The sequence below is a fragment of the Bemisia tabaci genome, chromosome 6, assembly GCF_918797505.1.
Source record: "Bemisia tabaci chromosome 6, PGI_BMITA_v3".
Classification (NCBI taxonomy): Eukaryota; Metazoa; Arthropoda; class Insecta; order Hemiptera; family Aleyrodidae; genus Bemisia; species Bemisia tabaci.
Window position 1 is genome coordinate 45,267,586 of NC_092798.1, and position 25,456 is coordinate 45,293,041.

The following is a 25,456-nucleotide window of genomic DNA, read 5'->3' on the forward strand; positions in this document are numbered from 1 at the left end:
AAACGAGACTTATCAGAACGCCGTAATTGCGCAAAAAATGACGTAGTTTTAGGCAAGACAGCCGTAATTGGCAATATTCCTCTAGGAAGCCAATGAAAACAGTCCTTTCAAATAAAGTGCCGCCCTCTTCTGCGAATTTCTAGCCAGAAAATGCGTTTCATGTGTGTCCAAAACGCAACCACGAAAGCATGCAGAAGATAGCACTAACGACTGTCAGTGGCGTGGCGTGCTTAGCGATACATCGATTGATCTGCCCTTTAAACCTATGGAAAAGGATCGATAAACAAGGTGTTTGCAACAAACACCTTGTTAATCGATTCTTTACCACAGCTTTAAGTGGGGAAATATCGATAATCGATCATTCACGCCACGCTACTGGGCTGTCTTGCCTAACAATAATCTGGCATGAAAATGAAAAATAACCTTATCATGTGATTGAAATGAAATCAGTCGATTTGAATCATCCAAGCGATTTCTAGGAGTCTTTCGGACGATTACTGGCAATGTGACGAAGAACGGAGGTTTTTTTCAGTAAAAATTTCCGGTCAGAAGCTTCTGAGCCCATTTCCTCAAAACTTCATTTTTGCACTTACTGCTCTCTTCGCTATCACGACAGAGCGGAGGGGTCCGGGCTCGTCTCATGGCGCCAAGCGTGGTGAAAACAGGTTGAAGCTAATAATCGTGGCGCAGCACGGCCGAGAGGAAATAATTTTTCGGAACGCGCGACCGGCGGACCAGGTCCGTGCCGCAAATCAGCGGTCTTCAAGATTTCTATTTTGAGGAAACAAGTGCAGTACGGCCCGGAGCTGATTTTTTTTTACATTATCCTCCACCGCTACATGGGCGGCATTGCACGGATGCTTCGGGCCGCTATCACACGCTCAAAACGACGTCCTCAAAATAAGAGAACCGGTAGGGGCTGAACAGTTAGTGATTCATCAATTTCACTCATTCCCAAAAAAATTGTGACAAGTGCATGTTTACGAGAGTAAAATTAATATCGCGCATAATGGCACAGTAAGGATTCTCCGTGGAGATAGGTATCGATAGTATCGAATCGGATCTGTACAATGAATTGGCCTCATTAAATCGGGTCGGTGGGAATAACACGACTCCTTACGGAATACTCGATACCTGCCTGAGATCTCGATTTAAACAGGGGGCAAATTTTTTTCAAGAACAGCAAAACCTTTTGAGACGCTTTGAAATCGATTAAACTCGACCAAACAGCCATGTCCACCCCCAAATGAAGCACTTGGGTAAAAACTGGCGTAAGAGGACAGTTCTCAATATGTGAATTTTTTTTTTTAATTATTCCAGACGCAATGTAACACTCGATATTTTTCGATGGAAGAGCTATCAATTGTAACATTACAAAAACATTCACAGGGTGTCTACTAAAACAGGCTGACCAAGAATCAGTACTTTTACAGTACTTTTTCAGTACTTTCCGAAGAAATTCAGTACCTCCTCAACAGAAAAATTCAGTGCTTCTTCAGTACCTTCAATTATTGACGAAATTTCAAAAAATTCAAAAATTTGGATTGCGCTCAAATCGAGAAAAAAATGACAAAAAATGAGAAAAATTCCAGACTTTCTTGCGGAATTTCCGCATTTTTTCAGTACTTCCGGACCGCCCTTAAAAAACCAGTACTATTACCGGACTTGTAGACACCCTGATTCACCTCTTTACAGGGTATACAAATAGATGCGACTAAATCGTAAATTGGACTGCATTTTGCAATTTGGAACTATAGATACTGGCTCATCTGAAAAGACACTTATGTGCATAGGGAAACCAATGGCACATACGTTGTTTTTAAACCGGGCCAGAGTTTATAGTTCCAAATTGCAAAATGCAGTCCAATTAGTATCTACTGATGGATCGATACCAGGATACCTTTCTGTAGCGGAGGTCTGGCTAAGTCCATTATGGCGATGTGAATCGGCAAACGTGTTGCGCGGAGAAATCGCTCGCGCTTGATCACGCGAGTCGCGATTACTACGACGAACTTACGTCAGTGACGTGCGACGATCAAGACTCGACAGGCTGGAAAAACGGTCGACTAGTGTATCGCATCGATTCGATTGATGGAGGCCAAGAACTTCAACTCGACGCGCGAACTAACGGTTCGAGACCCGGACCTCGCCGTTGCTAACAGCTGAATGTGGATGAGCGATACTGTCAGCGATTGTTTGGGCAGCATTTCTACCGTGCTAAGGTAAAACGCCGTATGAACATTCGAGAGTTGCCAAATTTCCCTTGATAAAATGTTTATTTTTGAGGAAAGTTATGGATGTTTCTCCTTGAAGTTTTCAGAATTTGTAGGTGGAAGTGCGAACAAAATTTATCTGAAAAATTGGAAGGAAAATATTCATAATTTTATCCGGAAATTTGTGTTTTATCAAAGGGAATTTGGCAACGCCCGAAGGTTCATAAGGCGTTTTTCCTTAGCACGGCAGATTCAGACTCAAAGACGCCGAGGAGAAACACGAAGCTCCTCTTTTCTAAAAAACAAGAATCAGTTTGTACAGAGGTGCCATTTTGTGATGAAAGGCAGGATAGGCAATAAATTACTCAACTAAATACGGCTATTCTGCTGTGCTAAGGAAAAACCCCGTATGTATGATCCTTCAGGCGTTTGCAAATTTCCTTTTGACAAAGCACTAATTTCCAGGAAAATTTTTGAATATTTTCTCGCCAATTTCTCAGATAATTTTAATATGCATAATTTTTCTCAAAATTAAACATTTTATCGAAGGAAATTTGGCAACTCTCGAATTTTCATGCGGCGTTCTTCCTTAGTACGGCAGTATTGCGCAAAAACGTGGGGGATCAATTATTTATAATACTTGTAAGGATGCAATTTGGCAATGTTTGAAAGTTCAAACGGCGGTTTTCCTGGACGAGGAAATATTGACCTTTGAAAAATATGGAGGAGGATATCACCCACACACCCCCTCACAGGGTTGCAAAATATATACGGAATAATACTTCGGGATTTTTTTTAATTAACTGAGAAAATACTTCGGGATTTTTTTTAATTAACTGAGAAAACTGCATGAAAATTTCAGGGACTGAGTAAGTATGCAACCCACACCACACTAAAATTCGACTAATAATAGAATTATTTTACGTTATTCTTACATCGACATTTTAAAGCGAATTTTTTTTTTTTTCATTTTGAGCATCGTGTTCTACGCGGCATTTACCTTTGGAAAAATGCATTGGCAAGTCAGTTTTCGCTCATGGTTTGGTGACCCATTATTGTAAGAAATGTGCTGGAACCATCCGAACCTAAATGGCGAATTGGATTCAGTAACAAGAGACAAAATGCTACAACAAAATGGGTTACGATTTTGGAGTCGAAAATGTCCTTTACAAAGGAGCCAAATGTCACTAGAGGATCGCGGAATCTTTCGGATACGACAAAGGTTGGAGATGAACGAGGTTCAGGCAGTTACATCATGAGTCCACGAAACTATATCCGTGATCCGCGTTCAACAGCCACCGCGATTGCCAATTTGCCTTCAAATTGAAAAAAAAATAACATGAATAGGAAGACTTTAAGGGCTTGAAGGGTTGCAAAATTCCTAAGGTAAGAATCTTCGATTCCTGACCAAGAGTTACACCGGTCAACAAACTTTTTTTTTTACTTCCACCTACATAACATTTGACAATTAACGTATTATCATTAGATTTTTTAGCGCTGATCCCGAACCCCCCGACCCCCATTTGTTGGGTCAGTGCGGTAATCCCCGAAAAATCGGAATTTGCCCCCAAAAACGATTTTTTCCAAGAGGGAACTCAATTTCTGGAAAACCTGCGTGCGATAGAAGAAAACCGAGGCTATTTTCAGATTCAAAACCTAAAATGCATAGGCAATCATAAATTATATGCCTAGAAAATTTTCCCCTTAGTTCCTATTATCGAGATTTTACGGTCGTAAGCCTCCGTCTGTCCGTATGGACCTTTATGGAAAGCTCATCTCATTGTTTAGCGTCAGAGAGAGGAGGGGTAAGGGGCTCTTTTCTCAGGTTTCTAATCGGATAATTATCACCTAATTTTTGCCACTGACGCTGAATCAAACCTCAGTTTTTCACCAGAACCTTCCAACTTTTTAGAAAATCGAAATTTCAAAGAAACGCGTTTTTCCAGCTCAGAAAACCCCTTTCTCTTAGGAAACTTTATTTTACCAGGGTGTTGGAAAAACTAAGGTCCATCTGCTACCGCATTGAAAATTCGGTGAAAAATTTCATCAAACGCTAGAGAAAATTTGTTCACCCTCCTTTCCAATTTCAAGGAACACTCGAATGAGCTTCACGCGGTGATGTAAGGGCAGAAGGAGGCTTTGACCAGAATAACCTCGATATTGCGGACAAGAAAACTTTAGAATCCGAAAATGACTTCTGTTTTGTTCCATCGTGCACAATTTGAATATTCTCTAAAAAAGCTTGTTGGTGGGGAAAAATTGGATTTTTCCAGTGAAAATCAAAGTGATCCAGAAAAACGGAAACCATCCACTGAAATAGCGCTAAATATCTACTTAAAACCAAACAGCATTTACTTGGCCTACCGCAAAATCTTGATGATAGAATACACATGCACCTAAGTATTACTTTTCTGGGATGTACTGAAGTCTGAATCGGTCTATTTGCAGCAGAATTTGTGCTGTCTAGCTTACTTTTGCACACCTCAATACGCCATATGTCCTATTTGGGTAAAGCAATAATCTGGTGCGTATTACCAGGAACCCTAGTATACACAGGGAAATTAGACATAGTGTTGACTTCAAATCTCTCCTCAAGAAGCACCTTTTTCAATTATTCTGCAAAAAATGCAACTACTACTACCTAGCACTGCCTTATAATTCAAAGCAAATAGTCCTATGATTATCGATGGTTGTAAACACTCTGTACAGAAACCTGCAATATTCTTTCTGTATGCTACATGGCTAGCTTAAACTCTAGAGGAACTATTGACTAAATTGAAGGGAAAGCTTGAATCGTCTAAAAACAAGGAAAATTTGCTGAGCACTTGCGTTGAGGAGAGAAAAACAAGTTAGGTATTTTTTCAACACAATCAGTGAAATGATGAAAGGAAGTTGCCCCCAGTGAGAAAGTCACAGAGGCAAAGCTTTTTTGGTATAATTTTGACGGTTCACCAGGTTTCAGAATTGAAAAGCAAAATTGTGAAACATTTGTTTGTTTACTCTAGTTGACTTCCACCGGGTCTGACATTGGGATATCAATTATTCGGTAACCAAGGAGAAGAGGGAAGATGCAGACCAGAGGGAAAACCAGTTTTCAATTGTTACACCACATCAAGAAGCCTTGGAAGCAAGATAGCTTCCGCGGGTCAAGAGCAAAGTTTCAAGTGCACAATGAAATGCAAAAATTTGGAGGCAAAATATATGCGATTAGCTTAAACACAGGAGACCACGGGGACAGCTAAAATTGTGTGTTAAACTTACACATGCAATTTGACAGAAAACCATACCCCCTGACCTAAAACTAACCGACTTCAAAGAGACATATCCCCTACACTCTAACCTAGCCTGTTGGTTACTATGCAAAAAAATGGAATGTTAATTTGAGGCTTATTATAGTGGTGCAAACAATTCTTAACCTTGTTTGTGACGTATTCCCATTGATATTTAGTTGTTAACATTGCCCTAATGAGAACAATTAGGATCTGTGATTACGTAACCTGATCCCTTAGTTTACACTACTTTTACCATATCCTTCAGTTTACCCTGCCTCTCTGAGGTAGATCAAAACTAATTGATAGTTAATATAAATAATAGATATAATAAATAGAAATAATAGAGGAATTAATAATAAATTTCAGTACAGTTTTGTTCCGGAACAGAGTACACTTGTGTAGCTCTCCAAATCCAGCGGACCAATAATTGAAAGTTTAACGTAGCCTGATAAGACATCGAAATGCAATATGTTGCACGATAAAGATAGAGCTATATCTTGTCTTGTTGTGCTGACATAATTACAATAATTGGCCTTATCAAGCTTATCAATAAAACTAGAGTTTTTTATCCAGTGTGTGAGATGGCCCCCTCACAGGCATCAAAAAAGCCCCGACGCTACTTGCATTGTGTAGAATATGCTCGTTTAAAGACCAACATGTGGAAGCGATAATGTGTTTTCCATAAAATGACGAAGATACTTTTGCCACCATTGATAGTGGGCGGAATTGAACTAATAGAATAACCTCTGGGTAGATGAGACATTCAAGGTGCCGAAGATATTAAGACAATGGCAGTAAATAATCATGGCTTTCAACTTTTGAAGAGGCTTATTTCACCATTCGAGGTAGCTTTCATTTACCTAATTTTTGGAGATCATTCTGACGAACATATAATTGACTCTGCGTTCATAAAATTCAACATAATATCTATGTGTCCTCTTTCTGGATTGAAAAAAGTACACATTTTCCTCCAAAATACAAAATCTGACCAATATTTTGATGTGAATTGATGTTGCTGGTAAATGCAACTGGTATGTGGATCATTGGAAATGCGACACTTCACACAGAACAGGAAACTACATGTTCAACTGAGAATTAGCCCATGGTTCTCACTTGTCTAGCTCATGGAAGCAGCATAGATGAGTTTCATGGATGTGAAGTTTTTCCAAAATTAAATATTGAGACTTTGAGGAAATAATAATTGGAACAAATAATGAACCATAGATTAAGAAAAGGCTAAAGATCCCTGATCCATTTAGGAACCCTGCTTCCCCTGCTCAGCCATTCCAATATGACTGCCAGGCCAAAGGCAAAATAAATTGAGGACTCCTAGACTTTCAGTGCAGATGGGTAGAATAGAAAGATTAGGAGCACAGCTTGCAAAATTTAGATGTCTAATTTTACGATTAAGATGCTGAAATATCGAACACTGATATATAAATTGAGGAATTTATTACAAAAACGGCATTAGTTGCGAGACAAAAGAGACGGATGTGCAACTCACCCGAGGTTTGCTGACACTCGTATCAAAGATATTTTTTTCTGTTTCCATTATCAAGAATATATCGAGAGATGCATGAAGACACTTGAACTTTATAACTGCATAAAACTATAACTATCACAAACACTGAACTCGCGACGACCGAGAATTATTGATACACTAACTAATTTAGGAGCAGATCAGTGAGTTGAAGCGATAAGCGAAATCGGATGATCAACTGAAAGAACGGAGTCGAGGAGCCATGATGAAGAATTTCGGAATAACTCATTCCAAACATAAAACTACGGTACCTTTTCAGAATGTCAAAACTTCCTCAAATGCATTCCGGCATTCTGCGGTCTTTTTTAAGAGATCGGATATTCATAAAAATTAAATATAATTCTTTTTCTTCCGAATAATCATTATAAATAGCCTATGATAGGTTTTTTGTATGAAGTATTTAGGTAATGGGAAATCAAGAGAATATTAGGTTTCAAAGATTGGTAAAGTGCCACATGTTTACAAATGACGTCAACAATTTTTAGACAAATTTTCTAGGTTAGAGTGAACGAATGACTGAATTGAATTTGCAAGTAAAATTTTTCATAATCATGTGTTTTTCATCTCTTTCGGATTTGCAGAAGTGATCATCTTACTTGTACACTATCCTGCCCGATAACAGTGATAATAATATTGACCACGTTCCTCTTAGATTTCCGGTAGATTTTTCAATTCATGAAGTGGTAAATCTTTTATCCCTCTCAGAGGTGTTTACTCAAGCTAGAAACACCAATGCCACATGATGGGTTCTCAAAGTAATTCTATTAATCCTCTTCTCTCAGAATTAGTGAAATTTGGAGCCAGTGAAGAATATGAAAGAGCCCTGAAGACTGCAAACAAAGGTAACTAGCTTCTGATTCTACTTTTAGCCTCAACTTCTCAAACCTGCGGTTGAATTTTGTCACATCTGGTGCATTAAGGATCAAGTCTCAAACTTGATTTGGGCATAATGTTTCTGAATGTGTGCGCTTACAGGCGAGGTATTTTAAAGGCCCTATTAATAGCCAGAAGGTGGTTAGCCGTCTGTGCTAGCCTGATAGACTTTGTATGCCTCTCACTGAGTTCTTTATAACACTCGTCTTTGAAGAGATAGATTGTAATTCATTGTAGCAAATGTTGTAGGCAACCAAAAATTTTATGAAAAAAGAAACAAGACAAAAAAAAAAATTGAGTCAGTTCAATTTGGAAATTATGAAGTGGCTATTGAGTTTACTTATTTGATGTATGAGCCAGGTCAGGCATATTTTCTGTTCATGATCGTGGTACATTAGTCTCATACGGTATTGTAAGGTGGCTTGCAGATTGGATCAATTTACACCGGATTTTAATTCCTTAAAGTTCTTGGATTTCATGCAAAGAGTGCCACTTATACTTGTTTCTTTATTTTCTTTCAGTTTTACAACAGCAACCTAATGAAGAAAATGCGCTTGGTTACAAGATTATTTGTCTGATTCACTTGTCTCGTTTTCAAGATGCCTTACAAGTTTTGAAGCAAGCTCCCAAACAAATTTCAGAGTAAGATCTAAATATTTATTCATTTTTCTGTTTTACGAAAGGGGGAAAAAGTGGCACAAAAATTTTTTTATCATTAGATTATTCCACCACCAGTCTACCTGGACCAGAGAATTTTCTTTATGAGAAGATCTAAGCAAACTAATGGATCCATTTAAATACAATGTTCACAGTATCGAACTGAAGGACAAATCACTCATGCAAAATTCTCTCTACAAGGATTAAACTGGGTGTTTTTTTGTCGCACAAATTCTGGTTACAGAATTACAAGAAGTCGGACAAGAATTGCAATTTCTCAACATCGCAAAGCAAAAATGCACGTTAGATTGACTTTCAATGTGAAAAACAGAATATATGAAATTGGGATTTCGAATTTACCCATTTTATTTTTGAAAATGTGGAAAATGTATAATTAAGTACAGTTGCAGAAATGTCAAGAATAGCTGTGGCTTGTGTTGCTTTCAACATTTGAAAATGAAAAAAAAACCTGCCACTTGCGTATCTTTTTCTATTACACCTCGCAATTTTAATAATCGTAATTACTAACTCTTTATTTAACATGTTACAGGAAACTTCTTTTTGAAAAAGCCTATTGTCAATACAAGCAAGGCGCAGTTCAAGAAGCGCTGAAAACAGTTAGTTTAGCAGACGATAATTTGAAGATCAAAGAGCTGAAAGCTCAAATTTTGTACAGATTAGAAAGGTGAGCTTAAGCAGATATTATATAATTTAATACAATATGTATAATATACATCCCACCAACACTGCTACGTTGTACAACACTGATATGTGTTCTCAGTAAGGAGGGCAAGTACTATTTTTTTTGCTCCATGACTCAAAAGAATGAGCCAAATCGCACATTTTCCCGAGGAATCGGCATTTTGTAATAATTGGAATGTTTGCCTGTGAAGAAGAAACTCCAGATTGCAGCAAACGGCTGGCGTTTTGGAACCCCTCGTTTTTTTTTCTAGTTCAGATTCCTGATTTTCTGCTTCTTCTCTCGAAGAGGTCATTAAAATCAAACCAAGAATGGACCAGCAAATACTTCGGGCAACTAAGTATGCTACTTTGATGATGGGTCCAAATAGCCAAATAGACTTGAAAAGCATTTGCAACTGCTTACTAATGATTAGATGTAAGTAGTGTTATGCCAAGCAGTATGGCACTGAGAGAAAAATTATGCTTGAATAAGTTTTTTCCCACTTTAGTGTGAGTATCTGTGTAGCTTTTTTATCATTATTATTATTTTTTCCTTCTCTGCGTACTGTAGAAACATGACGTCACCTTGGCAGATTTACACACATGATCATAACTTATGTTTTAAAATTTGTTGTGGAGGACCTCCACTCCCTCTGTCCTAACTGATAATGTTGGCTAAAGCAGCTGCTCTCAACCTTTTTAGTCAAGGAGAAGGCTGCGGGCCACCAGTAAAAATCCACACCCTTTTTTCTTTATGAACCATACATCTAAATTTTTGAATCTGAATAAAGAGAGCAGTGGCATTCTTACCTTAAATTAAGAGAGTGAAAAATAGGAATTTGGAAATTATGAAAAATGTTCTTTCGCAGCACTCTGAACCACCACAGATAAGCTCGCGGACCACTGGTTGTGAACCTCTGCACCACAGCTTGCCGTTTTACTAAATCCATCGCACAGCACGGTCTCTCAAGAACTCTTACTCGTTTCAATTTGCTACCAAATTGGAAATATTACAGACTGCGGAGTGCATAACCTCATTGTTAGTAATGATACATCAATTAGTAAAAGCCACATTATTTTTTTAAGTTGTGTCCCAATAAAAATTCTAAAATATTTTTGGTAAGTACTTGAGGGAAGCATGTCAGTGTTCAATGGTATTGATTTTTATGTGTATGATGGTCCATAAAGTTGGAAAATTATTCCTACATTGATTTTTATCAGGTATGAAGAGTGTTATGACGCCTATCAAGAAATCTTGAAGAACTCTGATGATGTGTATCAGGATGAAAGGAAGACCAATTTATCTGCCGTCATTGCCAATCTGACCATTGAAGGATCTGTACGTAAAGTTCCTCTTTTTCTCCTCCCGAAATATCTGCCCTTCTTGAGACTCTCTCTGACATGTAATATGAGCCGTTTAGTAGTGCTTTAAAAAAGAAAAATCGGAGTTAGTAACAATCTAAATTTCAAGATAGATTGTTAGAAAAGCTGGCATAAAGACAAAATACTTTCCAAAAATTTGAGTGAATTTGAGTTTGAATGTGAGTGAATGTGAACGAACACATGGTGTAGGACATGCCCTATTGTGGCTGTCAGTTCCCATTGTTCAGCTGTTCCATCATGGATAGGAATTCCAGCAATCCGCTCAATAATGCCCTGAGAAATTGCTATCTCTATGAATGTGTGAAGATATCCCCCCCCCCCCAAAAAAAAAACCTAACAAAAGTATCTTTACCACCATTCCATTGTGCCATGTCAATTTAGTTCATAACTACTTCAAAAATAATTATCCTTCTGGAGTGCTATGCCCTAAAACTCAAAACAGAATTTATTTTTGTCTTTTGCAATTTCAATAGCCACCTAAATTACAACAATCTATGAATTTTCTTGATAGTTCCCTTTGCAACCAATCTCAACAAAGTAAAACCTAAGAAATGTTCCTTCTACAAATGCCAGTTAAACTATCTGTTACGTGTTCCTGCTTATTGCAAATCTTATCCCTTTGTAAGCTCTCACTGAAATGAACAAAATTTTGAAACCTCTGAATTTATCATTTCTTTTCTAGAAAAAACAAGTCGCACCAATCGATGAAAGCACCTATGAGCGAGTTTATAACGCAGCCTGTAAGCTGATTGGCCTAGGTCAATACAATGAGGCCGAAAAAAAATTGCGACTAGCAGAGAAAATGTGCCGAGAAGCACTCTCGGAAGATGATGCCTCAGAAGAAGATATTGAAAAAGAAATTTCTATCATCAGGTTTGTTAAATTTCTGTATGTAAAATTGATTAACACAATTTCATTAGTAAAAATGTCAGTAATTTTATTTTTGCTGATAGTAATTCATTCTACCACTCTCTTCTTAAATGTTGGATGACTAACCTATCAATGTAGATGCTCTGATATGGAGTGATATGGGTGTGACATAGTTAAGTAGTAACACCTTTTTAAAAGAAAGTCTGCAGAAATGTAAATGTTTGTATTTTTTATACAAAATCTTAAGTCTGTATCATATCAAAGCACTTGATAGCACCCGCATCAATGGAATATCTTATAAATTTTAAATTTTGTGTTACAAATCCTTTTCTAGGATGAGAAGTTAACATTGGTTTAAAAAAAATTGAAATGGCCTGCTCTTGAGAGAAACCAAAAATTTTTCTACGGCCGATTGGCTATTAGGAATGAAGTTGCACGTTTGACTAATTCCCCCAGAAAGTCGCAATTATAATAACCAAAAGATATTTTTTTATTCAGGGACAGATTTACTCAAAGGTTTGTAACCTAGGGTAAAAGAACTGCCTTTATTTATTTACTCTATTTCATCATTTCAACCAGTTATAATTTATTTTTTTAGTATTTTCTCTCTTTTATTTTAAATCCTTAGCTCATGAAGTATGTCTAATTTTCAGAGTCCAGTTAGGATTTGTGACGCAAACCTTAGGGCGTGAAAAGGAAAGTTTGGAAATCTATAACTCAATTTTGAAGGAGAAACCGGATGACCCCGCATTAGTTGCTATAGCATGCAATAATGTTGTTGTATTAAATAGAGAAAGAGACCAAAATGTCTTTGATTCCAAGAAAAAGATTAAGAGTGCAACATCAGAAAATCTGGACCAGAAACTAACCACCCGGCAGCGGAAAGATATTGCGTTAAACAACTGTTTATTTGCTCTCTACACAAATCAGGTAAAAGCCTTGAAAGACAATAAAAAGACAACCAAAGACTTCTCTCCAGAAATTCTTCCAAAAAAACAACTTGTACAAAGTGATATCCATAGCAGGATCAGTTTTTGACTATATAAACTGAGTAAGAATAAAAAATTAACTTATTTCACCCTTGCATCAGAAATTGTTTCAAGATCGTTGGTTTTGAAAGTGATATTATAAGGCTGTGGAGATCTTGAATTTGTAACTGCTACCATCAAATGCTATTAATCAGTCAAATCGCGATTGTACTGAAGCCTATTGGTCAGATTTACATTTCTTTAAAAAAAATTTTCTTTTGACCGGTCAAATCTCGATGTGTCAAGGCACATCTAGTCACATCGCCATTTGCTCATCAAGTTGTAGGTCAAATCTGAAAATTTTGTCGCAGAAGACAAGGGATAATATATTAAAGTATCTATGGAAGTACATTGTTCATTTGTGGGAATAATGTGGAGTACATGGAAAATACTACTGAAGCATTTCATAATTTTTATTTTCCTCAGTTTTCTATTTTTACCAAAATTTTGACATCAAGTAGGAACTGGAAGTTGTTTTTCAGCCCAGAAATGAAAATTCAACATTTTGCTGAAGAAGCAGCCATCAAACTGGCTTTTGAATTTGTTTACAATTTTATCTTCGAAAAGTTTTTCTCTGCCAATTTCAATGTATATTAGGACTGGAATATTATAACTGGAAGTTGTTTTTCAGCCCAGAAATGAAAATTCAACATTTTGCTGAAGAAGCAGCCATCAAACTGGCTTTTGAATTTGTTTACAATTTTATCTTCGAAAAGTTTTTCTCTGCCAATTTCAATGTATATTAGGACAAAGTAAAGTACCTATTTGTTTGAAAAAACAGCTCAGAAAACTTCCGAATGAAGTCCCTCACATTAACTTTCAATATAAAGCCCTATTATTGTATTCCTATTTGTTCAGTGGCAAAAGGAGTAAAAATGCTTCTGATCTAGAATCTACAATAAGCAAAACCTGAAGAAGTCACCAACCATGTCAAACATTTTCTTCAGATCAATGGTATATTTTACATAAATTACCTATTTTTTAAAATGAAATAAAATGTCCACGCGTCGGAAGGTTTTCGTAATTTTCGCTGACTAGTGAGTTTTAAATTTTATCTCATTTTAACTGTTGACCTAGTCTGGTACTTTTTAAATTTTTAAAATACCTATTTTTTGTGTTTACCCTGTCAGTGCTAGTGATATAAATCTAGTTTTTTAACTTCTTCTCGTTTCTAGGTCGAATTTTGCAACCAACTCTGCTCGAAGTTGACTGAAAAATTTCCTGATACCGCTCGCCATGTCATAATAATCAAAGCCTTGTTGCAAGCTAAAAGCGGTAAAGGGAAGCAGGCCCATAAAATTCTGTCAGACTACATAGAGTCTCATCCAGAATATCAGTTTGAATTAGGACTTGCTGATGTTCAGCTTTTATTAGAAGAGGTAACTCTCTTTTTACTGTGTGTGTGACCATCTACAAAGAACTGTGGCCATTTTTTCAGAATGCGATAGTTGTCAAGTTCGTTTGAAAAAGTAGCACTTGAGTTCTCGACAAAACCACTCTTAAGCATCCCAAAGAATTAAAAAAATAAAGCAAAATTTCTTCAAGATTTCTCTTTCTTGTGCAGCGCGCAATCAGGTTTGTCCACAGAGAGACCTAACCTGAATGTACAAACAATCTTGCAAATTGTTATAATCTCTCCTTGCGTAGATTTTAATTGATTCAAAGATTTTGTTTTTGCAAAATAAAAAAAGAAAAAGAAAACAAATGCTTGAAAGCAATTGAAATCATACAATAGAAAAATTTAATTAAATCGTTTGTTTACTCAGGATAGTTTTTCCTACTCCTTTGCTTGTGCAAACCTGATTGGCGGTGACTGAGAAAAACTGCCCAAAGACATGGGAAACTTGAAAAAGCATGTTACAAACTACGCAGACTGCTTGCTAAGGAATAGGTTTCAGACTGTTTTGACGTGGCCAATGTGATTTTTATGCAATTTTTCCTGTAAACTGTATATTTATTTGGCTGTATCTTGTGCCTGCAATAGACCCATTCTACAAAAACTCTAAGCTACAGACCTAAGAATGTGAATTTCCAATGAAATAAATGTAAAATCAGTCACCAAAATTCGGTGAGAAAGAAGATGCATCAATTTGACAACTTTGAAATGCCCAATTTTTTATCTTCAAAGATGACGTATCAATTTTAACTTGGGCCTTTCAAATACCTTTAAGTACTTGTCTTTGCACCAAAAAGCTTTTTTTTATACTAACTTCTTTTCCTATTGTACAATTTCTTGTGTCTCTTGAAAATATTCATTTTTTCCGAAAGTTCTCAAAAAATTAAACAAAAGTTCTTATATTTAGCTCTGTGCTGACTTCTTTAGCCCTGTTAATTTCTTTGTTTACTGTGCTTTTTCAGGGAGACATTGCCACTGCCACACAGATTTTAGAAAATTTAGGCGACAATTCCTTCAAACCTGGAATAGTGAGTGCTTTAGTCACTCTTTATCTTGCTCAAAACGATTGGAAAACAGCTTCCAAAACTCTGGAGAAGGCTGTAGACTGGTACCGTAAAAATAAGGTCAGATTTTTTTTTAAAGCTCGCTTCATTTTACTGCCTACTTTATGTTTCAAGAAGCAACTTCCAGGAAATTTTAATTTTTCCCCCTTTTTAGTCGTGCGGCGAAGCCGTATAGACTCTAGGTTTCGCCGGAGGCTAAAAAGTGTCCACACTTTTAGGCTAAGTCCAAGAGGACAATTTTTTTTTCAAAAAATTGTTCTTTTTCCAAGTTTTATCATAATTTAGTATTAAATAAGCACTTGAAATTAAAGAGACAAATTAGTTCCTCAAACTTAAAGCTTTAGTACTCTTCAAAAATCAACCCTACGAAAACCGCTAATGTTCTTCATTCCAGCTTTCAGTTTTTTTTTTTTTTTTTATCAACAATACTTTTCAAGATTTGATGATGTCAAAAACCTGTCTTTTCAAAGCGCAATATCTCAGTTAATGTTTAACGTAGGAAGTTGCTGCTTGGACAGATCTTAATATTTTTAGCTAATCTATAAGAATCAAGCATCAAAACACAATTCTGTGACCAGTGCAACTGACCCACCATGAGCTGCAGAATGTTTATGAGCACTCTGAAAGCAACTCGTAAGGATGCACGTACAAATAGATGTGTAATTTCTAGTTTTACCACCTATTTGCCATTATGCGTTCTTGGGCTGTGCCTTACTCCAATCCTTAAATTGCTTCATTTGCCTTTTTTTTTTTTTTTCTTTCTTTCTTTCTTTCTTTCTTTCTTTAAAAAAAATTTATTTTTATTAGTATTTGTGAAATTTTAGGTCAGCAATGATAATTTAGAGGCCCTATGGAAACAAGCAGCAGACTTTCACATGCGGCAAGGAGAACCAGATGTTGCGGCCAAGAGTATGGAGGAACTTCTCAAAATTCATCCTGATGACAAACAACTTCAAGCTAAACTGCTGATTGCTTACGCGCAGGTGAGGAAATTCAAGGCATCTCTAAAAACTAATTTTTGCGAGTGCGTTTAGTTATCTTTTGAGCCTGATATGACCGAACTGTCAACTGACAAAGGAAAACGCTTGCCAGGAATCGAGAACTAAACTCAGCAATTTGATGATTCACGACTTATGTTTGCTCCCATTCATTTCTCTACTCATGCAGGACTTGGGTAGAGAATTTTGATGTAGTTTTCATAGCTACCAACATGAAAACAGGTTGTAGACTCACTGTCATCTAGAGGGAGTTTCGTTTTGTTGTAACAAAGGTTGTCAGTGAGCCCAAAAACTTAACTTATTTTTCTTGCAGAAATTTGCCGCAAATAATAGTGCATGAATTTTTTCTTCACTCAACCTATCTGCATCGTACATAACGAAGACTAGTGAGCGTACGTCCTATCGAAAAGGCATCATCATCTCTTAGGATAAATGTCTTCCATGGGCAATGACTAATCGTCTATCTGTTTAATTTACACGCTGATGTTGTATGTAAATTTGTTTTGAGTGTTTGAAGCATAGGACTGAAAAAAACCTCCTTAAAAACAGGGATGTCAAATTTCACCTAGGAATTCCGAGGAATTACATGGTTCAGACTGGAATATAATTATCCACCTTTTAATTTCTCATAACTGTTCGGAGGCAGTTTTGATTATTCTAAAATTCTCCTGGGGAGTTTTTAGTCGACTAAAATATCAGGAATTGCCTTTTTTAGTAATGATATGTTAATGTAAACAAACTCAAAAGTTTCACCTACTTTGAATCTAGCCGATGCGTTGTCGTCAGGACTTATCACGATTGTACAACCTTTTTTATGCATGTTGATGTGTCATTGAACGAACATTTCAAAAAAATGTTTGTCATTTTAATAAGAGAAAACCTGAATTAAGAATTTACTATAGTTTTCTCAGGAAAAACTGGTGGAAATCAAGGAAGTGTTGTCTATGTAGTCAAGCAAAAATTTGGAAAAATAGGAACATTTTTGTTTTTCAGTCAGATTAATTGAGTGAAAGTAAGAAAAATTTCAACGTTTTGGTTTTGGAAAATCTGAAAAAATCCAGTTATGGGTTACTAAACAGGAAAGTAATACAAAATATTTATCATATCGAAAAATTCCAAAATCACATGACAAGTACAAAATTAGTTGATTCAAACCTACCGCTCACAGGAAAAACCAAAATCAAATTTTGTTGAATTGGAGACTGTAAACAATCTTATTTGTAGGACAAGGAAACTACATATATTTCATTTACAGTATTGCCTCAAACAATTATTAATAATATTAACAGTATAATTATAACATTATTTTATTGTCACTCAGTTCAGTAAACATTTACATCATCTGAGTTTTGTGGAAAAACGCGTGTGTATTAAATGTTTACCTGCATTTTATATTGATGAAATGTTTTGTGTCTAATAATGCGTATGTCAAAATTTTCATCTTGCTTATAACAGCTCTAATAATTTTAACATTCATAAATCTTTTAGTTTGATCAAAACAAAGCTGAAAGCTTGAGTAAAAAGCTTTCCCTGGGTTCGAAAGGCACTGATGTCGATGCTTTGGAAGCTCTTAGTTGGATTATGGGAACTAAAGTCATTAAGAAAGCCTCGAAAGTTGACCAAACTCCTAAGTAAGTTTAACAACTTTTTATCCACCACCATTTGGTACCATTTGCTTTCACTTTTTTTAGCACAGTAAAACTACAAATGGTTAATGAGTCATTTTAAGATCAGATTAGCTTAATGAATATAGCTAACCCTTGTAGAAAAGTATATTATTCCGAGTACTAATCCCCACCATTGAACTAATCCAAAGATGCAACTTTTCAAATTTTTTTACCTCTCTTTTGATGGAAAATGAAAATGTTACCTGATCTCACGCTGAATTTAGAAAGTTCATATTTTACAGGAAATATTTGATTTTTAAAGTATTCTTGGGCAAGAGAATAGAAGTCTTTATAGAAGAATATTCTTTTAGACGACGGTGTTTTTTCAGCTGGGTCAAAAAATCTAATTTGAGTTCTTTTCTTAGTGGAAAATACTCTTCAGTATTTCAAAGGCTTAATCCAAACAGTTTAGTCTATTTTCATGCCCATGAAGAACGTGAAGTTGTGCCTCAGTCTATCAATACGAGCCCTAAACTCATTTGGTTAGAACTTTGAACAACTTTCTCTCAAAACTTGAGCAGGGGTGCAGAAAATGCTTGATCACGTGCCTGCCCAGGCATAAGAAAATTTGCATAGGACCTAAAGATGAGAGGAGAGACAGCGTTCAAGGGTCAAAGGAAGGTGGATGAAAAAGGTCCTCTTTTTAAAGTTGAAGAGATTTTATGTGAAAAGCGATGCGACAAATTTGGAAAGCTGGGGTTGGCAGGCACAGTAAATGTGGAAACTCGGAAGATTCTGCACCCCTGAACTCAAGTTTTGTGAACTGTGGATTTCAAACTGCTATAAAAATAGACTTCACAAATATTTTTGGGCATTTTTTGCACCGAATCGTCTCTAAAACATTCCTTCTTGCAGTGGCAATGATAACTAAAATCCTTTCCCCTGCAGAAATTTGTTTCCTTCTTTATTATTCAATTTTCGGTGCTGTTCATTTTCTATTCCTTGATTCCTCTTAGTCACAGTTACATCTCTGCTTTTGTTGTATTTTCTATAGAAGTACAAATAGCGAACTGATTGAGAAGAAAAAGAAAAGGAAGAAGAAACCCGGCAAGTTACCGAAGAATTACGACCCATCAGTACCTCCGAATCCAGAACGGTGGCTACCAAGACATGAGCGCTCTGGTTACAGAAAAAATAAGCGGGAAAGAGACCGTGACCGTCGAAATAAAGATGCCCAAATTGGCAAAGGAACTCAGGGTGATGCTGCAAATGCTGCTGATCAGTTGTGAGTTCCTTACATTTTTTCCTAATTCTTTCCAGCAAACAATTAGATTTTAATTTGGTGAAATGTTTAAGTAATTTATTTTTCTGAATGGGATTAATCTCCTCTTGCCTTGTTTAAGTCGGCCTCGTTCATTTCTACACACATGGAAGTTAAAACCATAACGAAATTTTAGTAATCAATATTGTGGTCAGTAAAATTTTTAAACTCACTTGCATGTAAAAATATTAAATCGCGGACGAGTTTCACCGGCTGGCAACTCCGGCATCCTCAGCACAACTCATTGGGTGTGTATATTGTGTCGAGTATTGTGGTCCCTACTTTTAGTAGTGTGGCATCACTCAAGATACAAAAAAAAAGCAATGGTTAAGAACAGAGTTTTGCGAAACTGCTGCCATCACAAATTTTATGATCTTATCCTTTCTAACCCTTTGCTACTGACTGTATACTTTATTAATAAAGGATATCAAAGATGAAGGAGTAATGTTATATCTTAATGATTGGGGAGTACACCCCCCGACAGCTTTGCAGTTCAACCCCCCCCCCCCCCCCCCCAAGCGCATGGAGCCTCAGGTCGTACATTTTACTCTTATGATTGTGTATTACAGAGTAAAATTTCAGAAAAATGTGTTCAGGGTTAAAACTTTATTTTACTTGTATGTATATGACACTAATGAACTTGATGATAGATACCTCAGCATAGTTACCATGACGCAGGGCTAGAAATCACCATCCTGGTGCTCGGAGTCCCCAGATTTTTTAAGGGAGCACATTATATCAAGTTGATGAATACACTGATGCACTGAGTATGGTATTAGTGGTTTCTAACTTCATAAAATGCAGATTAATTATTGCATCCGTTACCAAACTTTGTTTTATTTCTATTTTCAGCGACATAACAAAAATGTCGTCTCAAGCCAAACAAAGCGTTGTACCAAACAGTCCACGCCCTGCTGTCGTAGAAGTTGAGGGTCCCAGGAGAAAACCTCATCAAATGAAGAAGAAAAAGCGAAAATGAACGCACTCAAGATCCTTGCTTTAGAATTTGAGGTGTTTGCGTAAGAGCTATGATTTAATTACAAATCAAATTTTTCACTTTTTATTGTCCTGTCTCTTATTTGTTATCTTTTTGAACAGTCAGTTTGCCTCTTAAAGTTTGTGAAACTCTAATCAGCTGGACTCAGTTGACCATACATTTTACCATGTTTTTGCCCTTTCTTGATGGTTTTCATTTTAAGAGGCTGAAATCTACTATCCAAGTATAATCACTGCGCAATGTCCTCAGCTGCCATTTGTGATATTTTTCACCTATATTATATCGCCAATTCAGTGACATCAACTTACCTTGATACTGATGAGATTTTTTTTATTACGATGATCAACCAAGTTTTTTTAACAACAGAATTACTCAACTTTCTAGCATTATAATTTAGGGGAATATTTTTTTTTCTTGTATTTATATGATAGAGCTACACCGGGTTTCCTGCCTATTTTGTAAAGTAGGCGTGCATTTATTTTGTGTATGCTCATTGCCACTTGCATTTGGATCAACCGTGCTTTGGACCTTTTCAGTTTATGCTAGCTTTTTCATTTTTTCCGATAGTAATTTTCAATTTGTACATTCTCTGTTTTGAGTAATTGGCTCCTATTCAGAGGTGCTGAACCAAGGAAGTTACCTCCCAATTTGAGGCAAAAAAACTGGCTCCTAAAAATACAAATTTATAGCAGCATATTTAGTTGTCTATAATCCTCTTATCAACAAGACTATATTAACATCAAATATTTCTCTTTGACTTCCAGCATCAGCTAGCCAAAACAAGGAATTCTCTTACAAAAGATAGGAATTGAATTTATATCTACACTAGCCCGGCATGATTCTAATTTCTTAGATTTTTTTAATTTTATTTTTATTTTTTGAAAGAGGTTCTAGATTTTTCTCTTAGGATATTTTTTTTTTTTTGTGGCATTGAAGCTTTTAATTTTAAAATACATGCTCTTGTATAGTGAACCATTTGATTGGAAAAACTGACTGACAGTTGATTAAATGAATGATTCAACAAGTGAGAAACTGTATTTTTTGTTGATTCTTCCATGGTGATATATATTTGATGATGCCAGATTTTTGAATCTCCTGGTTATGGGACCTCTTGCAATTTTTGTATCTTCCGTTGAAATCCCTTTAAAAATTAAAAATAAGTACTGTATTATGTTCTGCAGTGGCAACTACTTCTCAATTTACACAATATAAAGTCCATTCACTCACTGATTTTACTTTACTCAGTACAAAATTCATTTTAAAGCTCACATAGGATTTTTGTGAGAGTAACTTGTAAGCTTAAATAAATGTTAAACAAGGAAAGTACCAAACTGAATAAAATGAGAATCCCTTAACTTAAAAAACTCAAACTTTTCTTATTTATTTCTTTATCCATACATTGTCTCGTAGTGTCCATGGCCCTCCCACTTCAGCGGTGATAGCGCAACTATAGTCTACAATTGTGCTCTTATTGCTAAAGAGGGAGGGTGGCAAATCCTCCAAAACGCTGTAAGAATAAAGAAATAGGAGCTAGGGAAGTTTGAGTTTTTTTAAATTCAGCGATTTCCATTTAATTTACCCCACAAGTGCATGACACATTAGAGTTGAAGTCCTTTCCTTATCTTGGCTTTTACAGTATTATTTAATTCCAATTTTCTTTCTTTTGTAATTTTTATCATATTTCCATGATTAAATGGTTTAAATTGTAATCAAACAATTTACGGTCAAAGACGATTATGTGCTGTACAAAACAGTATTGCCTGGAAAGTTTTTAAACTTTTTAGTTCTGTGAAGGGTTCATTTTTAATTTTTGGAGTGTTAAATAAAAATAATTGAATTAACCAAAGCCCTTTTTAATCATAGTGTATGAAATTTCAAATTTCAAGAAGCTCCTCACTTCTCAAAATAGCAATTTTGACTAGTTGGCTCTGAAATGAGTTTTGCTTGTGGAGCAAATCTCTAATTTTCCAAGAATGTATTGACAAATTTAAAGGAAAACTTTCTAAAACTTAATTATTAGAATCAAGGGATAAAATTTAATTCATAGTTGTATTTATTCACTGAATGAAGGTTTTACAATGTACAGAGGGTAATGGTACAAATGTTTTTTCAGTATATTTGAGAAGAGTGCACAAATATTTAGAGAAATTTTGGCTGTTCTGAGGTTCAATCCTCTGAAGTGTGTTGCACACCTTGTTTCCCTCTACTGAAGCATGCTCTTCATAAAAGGATCAATCAAATTAAAACAAATGTGCAGGAAAAATATCAACAGAAAAGCAACATGAAAAGTTTACTTGATTTTTTGGTGGCAGATCAGCAGGTGCTATTAGCAACTGTAGGAACTAAATTGTTACACCTAAGAATTTTTATGAAGATCATATACGTGTGTATTCAATTTTGACTTTGCCGGCATCAGGATTCGCTATTCTTGAAAAAGCCTCTCGAGAAAGGTCCAGGGTCCCTCTGCAGTGTGGAGAAGGACAGCGATCCACAACTTTGACTATAACCGAGCCGCTCCGGCATGGGTTGGCCACAGCATTGGTACCGCTAATGCACTTCACCCTGTACCTTCTATTGCAGGCTGCCTTGTTGGCAAATATTGGATCACTTGCTGCAGCAATCATAACGCCATCATTTTGAAATCCATTGCACGCTGAAGCTGAAAACAGAAACAGATAAAAATTATACAAATTTTGAACTTTATGAAAATTATTTAGTATTTTATGAACAACCACTTTACAATTTATCATGCACTATTTTTCATTCGATTATTATTCCTTGATATGGATGTTTAGTAAATGCTGCAGGTTTATTTTACACTCAGTAAGAGGAAGCCTGTGTGATTTTCAACCTCTTTGGGTCAGTTGCGTCAGTTGCCCAGAATTTTGTCTTAATATTAGAATTTTGTAGGTCAGCAAAAAGTTTTAAGTTGTGCCTGAACACCAATTTCGCCAAATGTGTCATAAGATGAAGGGAGGGTGAAACAGAAGAACTAACTGTAAAGTAGGTTAATTCTGCATCATGTTATGCAAAAAATGCCCAAAAATTGACCTTTTTGCAGTGTGATTCAAAGTTCCAGGACGGCAAATAATGAATTATAGAAAATCCCTGTCAAAGTTGTAATGGTTGATGCAGAAAAGATGGCACACTTACGGGTGTATTGTGTGTAGAATGTAGCAAAACCTTGATCGGCTGCTGCAGCTGAAAAAATAGTCACCACAACTATTGCAACAATCATTGTCATCACAGTATTGTTTGAAGCAGCCATTTATTTTTTCACTTATGTCCTGCAAAAAAGAGTGATGAGCAAAACACTACGCATACAACAATTGAAAGGTAACAAAAGATAAGAGATGGTATCTTGAAACTCCAATTGCTCTGGTCCTTCCTTCTTACGAGCTGGGCTAGAAGTCCTCGTAAAGTTTTTTGTATAAATGTTCTTCAATCAGTTTTAAAGAGGCAATTACAAGTTTTCTTAAATCATAGATGCACTCCATCTGTAGGAGTTACAGATGTGCACATAATAGAGTTAAGGTCAAGGAAGTCCCAGTAACGAGAATGCGAAACTTCAAATTTGCATTTAATGCCTGCAAAACTATAGGCAAAACACATTTCATGTACCACAAGAAATTTTTCTCTGAATAGAATCCAAAAAAATCTTTAGCCCTTTCACTGTCGTGCTAAGGAATAACTGTATGAGCAATTGAGGCACTGGATGAGAAAAGGGCACTTCTCGATTGCGGTGTTTCAGCATCTCTGTTGCTAATTAATCCCTTGAAGAAGCCTTTTCTGGGTGATTTTTCCAGAATTCTTTCCGTAGAAAATTGTAGAATCTTAAGGAATATTCAGTGAAATTGTTAGTGAAATGGATGCATTCACTTTCCTTACAATGAATGAAATATTAGAGGAAACTCTGAAATGCTGCAACCGAGAAATGCCCTTTTCGCATCCAGTGCCTCAATTAAATGTTGCCAAATTTTCCTCAATTGAATAGTCTTATTTGAGAAAAGTCATGTATGTTCTTCCTTTAAATTTTTGGAAAGGTATACATTATAAATTTTCAACACACTCTCCTGAAAAACTTCAAGAAAAATATCCAGGGGATACTCAAAAAATTCATATTGTGTCAGCAAGATGTAGCAACCTCTGAATGCTCACACGCCAGTGTTTTGCCTGAGCTCATCAGCAGTGCAATGCTCTTTTGGTGTGCGTTCATCTTCTTCTTTTTCAATTAAAACTTTATTCTTTAAAAAGATCTTCCCTCTCTCATGATGTCAAATAGTGCTCTATAAATAAGAAGTTACTTACTCCTAGGTCAAAAAGTTAAAGGCTAACAGTCTCTGATGTAAAAAATATGGCAGATGATATTCATAAACCATCAGCACCATCGCTCCTATTTCCATTAGTTCATCCTAAATCCTAGTGAAATTTAAGATGTGAAAGAGGTGGGGATTTTTTTTTTTTTTTAATAAAAAAAACCAAATCTCTAATGAAAGCTTTTTGCCACAAAAATTAACTGATACTGAAATGTACATCGTGAATTAAGTTATCTTGGCTCCTTTTCATATTTCCCCTACAACGACGAAAGGCAGGGATAGTGACTTTATTGTGTATCAAGTGAAAAGATGTTCACAATCCTCCCTCATTCAGTGGTGACTTAGGTTAAATTGAAAATGATTTATGTTCAAAATAAAATGTTAAAATAACCAGAAAGCACCTTACCTTCTTTCAACGGAAGCAATGAAGATGTGTTGAGTTATGATGTACTAATGTGGATGTGTCCAAAGCACTGAAAGGTATAATATCCAACACTGGAAGCAAAATGTATTTATACCCTTCTACAGAGGACGGGAAAACCAGCCTTAAGATAATAGAAAAATGGGGAAACTAAAAATCTGCAGCTCACATGATACAGCTGGTCTCATAATTAAAGGTCTACCCTCCCAAGTAGCATGGGGTTCTATTTTCTGTCTAGCTCTCATTTAGAAATTGTCTATTTTATAGACAGAAAAATAAAATAGAAAAAATGGAAAAAAAATAGATGTATAAATTAGAAGTAAAAAAATTATTAAAAAAACGTCTATTTTCTGTCTATGTTCCGGACACTAAATACCTACAAGGAAAACAGACAATTTTGTTGTCTACATTCTGTATTTTTTCTACCTGTTTTCTGAATTTTAAATTTCTAAGAAATAGATAAAGAAAATATCCAATTTTTCATCAGGTTTTTGGATGTTTTTTCTTAAGGAAATAGCCCTATCAATTTTCTAGACGGAAAATAGATCCATTTTGCAGACAGGAAATAGACCTAACTTCTTTGGTAAATAGTGACACTCACTTCAAATTTTCTGTCTACTTTCCTTATACTAGCTACTTTTTCTTTATTTTCTAAATTTTTTTCATTAATTTTTTATTTCATAAAATATTTTCATTTTGCTACTTGGGCCGGTAGAAACAATTCCAGTCATAGGCGGATCTGAACACTTAGAACGAAGGGGAAGGCATGAGGGGGTTCCGGGGGCTTCCTCAAAAAATTTTCAAAATTTTAAAGCATCT

General features: G+C 35.9%; 3 protein-coding genes across 3 annotated transcripts in view; 1 reads left to right on the top strand and 2 right to left on the bottom strand.

The window, feature by feature from the left end:
- Nucleotides 1-7,224, bottom strand: part of slmb (beta-transducin repeat containing E3 ubiquitin protein ligase slmb) — a 91,288-nt gene extending 84,064 nt beyond the window's left edge. The window contains exon 1 of the mRNA XM_019059874.2: nucleotides 6,990-7,224. Coding sequence (XP_018915419.1) covers nucleotides 6,990-7,037 — 48 coding nt within the window. The 5' untranslated portion in view covers nucleotides 7,038-7,224. The remainder of the gene's footprint in view (nucleotides 1-6,989) is intronic.
- Nucleotides 7,225-7,505: 281 nt separating this feature from the next.
- Nucleotides 7,506-19,966, top strand: Srp72 (signal recognition particle 72). Its single transcript, XM_019059895.2, has 12 exons — nucleotides 7,506-7,867; nucleotides 8,420-8,540; nucleotides 9,106-9,240; nucleotides 10,458-10,575; nucleotides 11,302-11,492; nucleotides 12,143-12,419; nucleotides 13,693-13,896; nucleotides 14,876-15,037; nucleotides 15,802-15,960; nucleotides 17,464-17,606; nucleotides 18,637-18,867; nucleotides 19,756-19,966. Exons 1-12 carry the CDS (start codon nucleotides 7,765-7,767, stop codon nucleotides 19,880-19,882), a joined length of 1,971 nt encoding a protein of 656 aa, XP_018915440.2. The 5' UTR covers nucleotides 7,506-7,764; the 3' UTR covers nucleotides 19,883-19,966.
- An 845-nt stretch (nucleotides 19,967-20,811) lies between these two features.
- Nucleotides 20,812-24,890, bottom strand: LOC109042916 (uncharacterized). Its single transcript, XM_019059896.2, has 3 exons — nucleotides 24,623-24,890; nucleotides 23,054-23,187; nucleotides 20,812-22,559 (listed from the first exon to the last, which is right to left on the bottom strand). The coding sequence occupies exons 2-3, from the start codon at nucleotides 23,166-23,168 to the stop codon at nucleotides 22,276-22,278; spliced, it is 399 nt and encodes a 132-aa protein (XP_018915441.2). The 5' UTR covers nucleotides 23,169-23,187; nucleotides 24,623-24,890; the 3' UTR covers nucleotides 20,812-22,275.
- Nucleotides 24,891-25,456: the final 566 nt, after the last annotated feature.

Excerpts from the sequence above, each read along its gene's own strand:
- Srp72 (XM_019059895.2), top strand. The coding sequence starts at position 7,765 with ATGATGGGTTCTCAAAGTAATTCTATTAATCCTCTTCTCTCAGAATTA. Across the intron at positions 8,541-9,105 it reads GCTCCCAAACAAATTTCAGA|GAAACTTCTTTTTGAAAAAG; the intron begins GTAAGATCTAAA and ends AACATGTTACAG. Across the intron at positions 10,576-11,301 it reads ATCTGACCATTGAAGGATCT|AAAAAACAAGTCGCACCAAT; the intron begins GTACGTAAAGTT and ends TTTCTTTTCTAG.
- LOC109042916 (XM_019059896.2), bottom strand. The coding sequence starts at position 23,168 with ATGGCTGCTTCAAACAATACTGTGATGACAATGATTGTTGCAATAGTT. Across the intron at positions 22,560-23,053 it reads ATTCTACACACAATACACCC|CTTCAGCGTGCAATGGATTT; the intron begins GTAAGTGTGCCA and ends TTCTGTTTTCAG.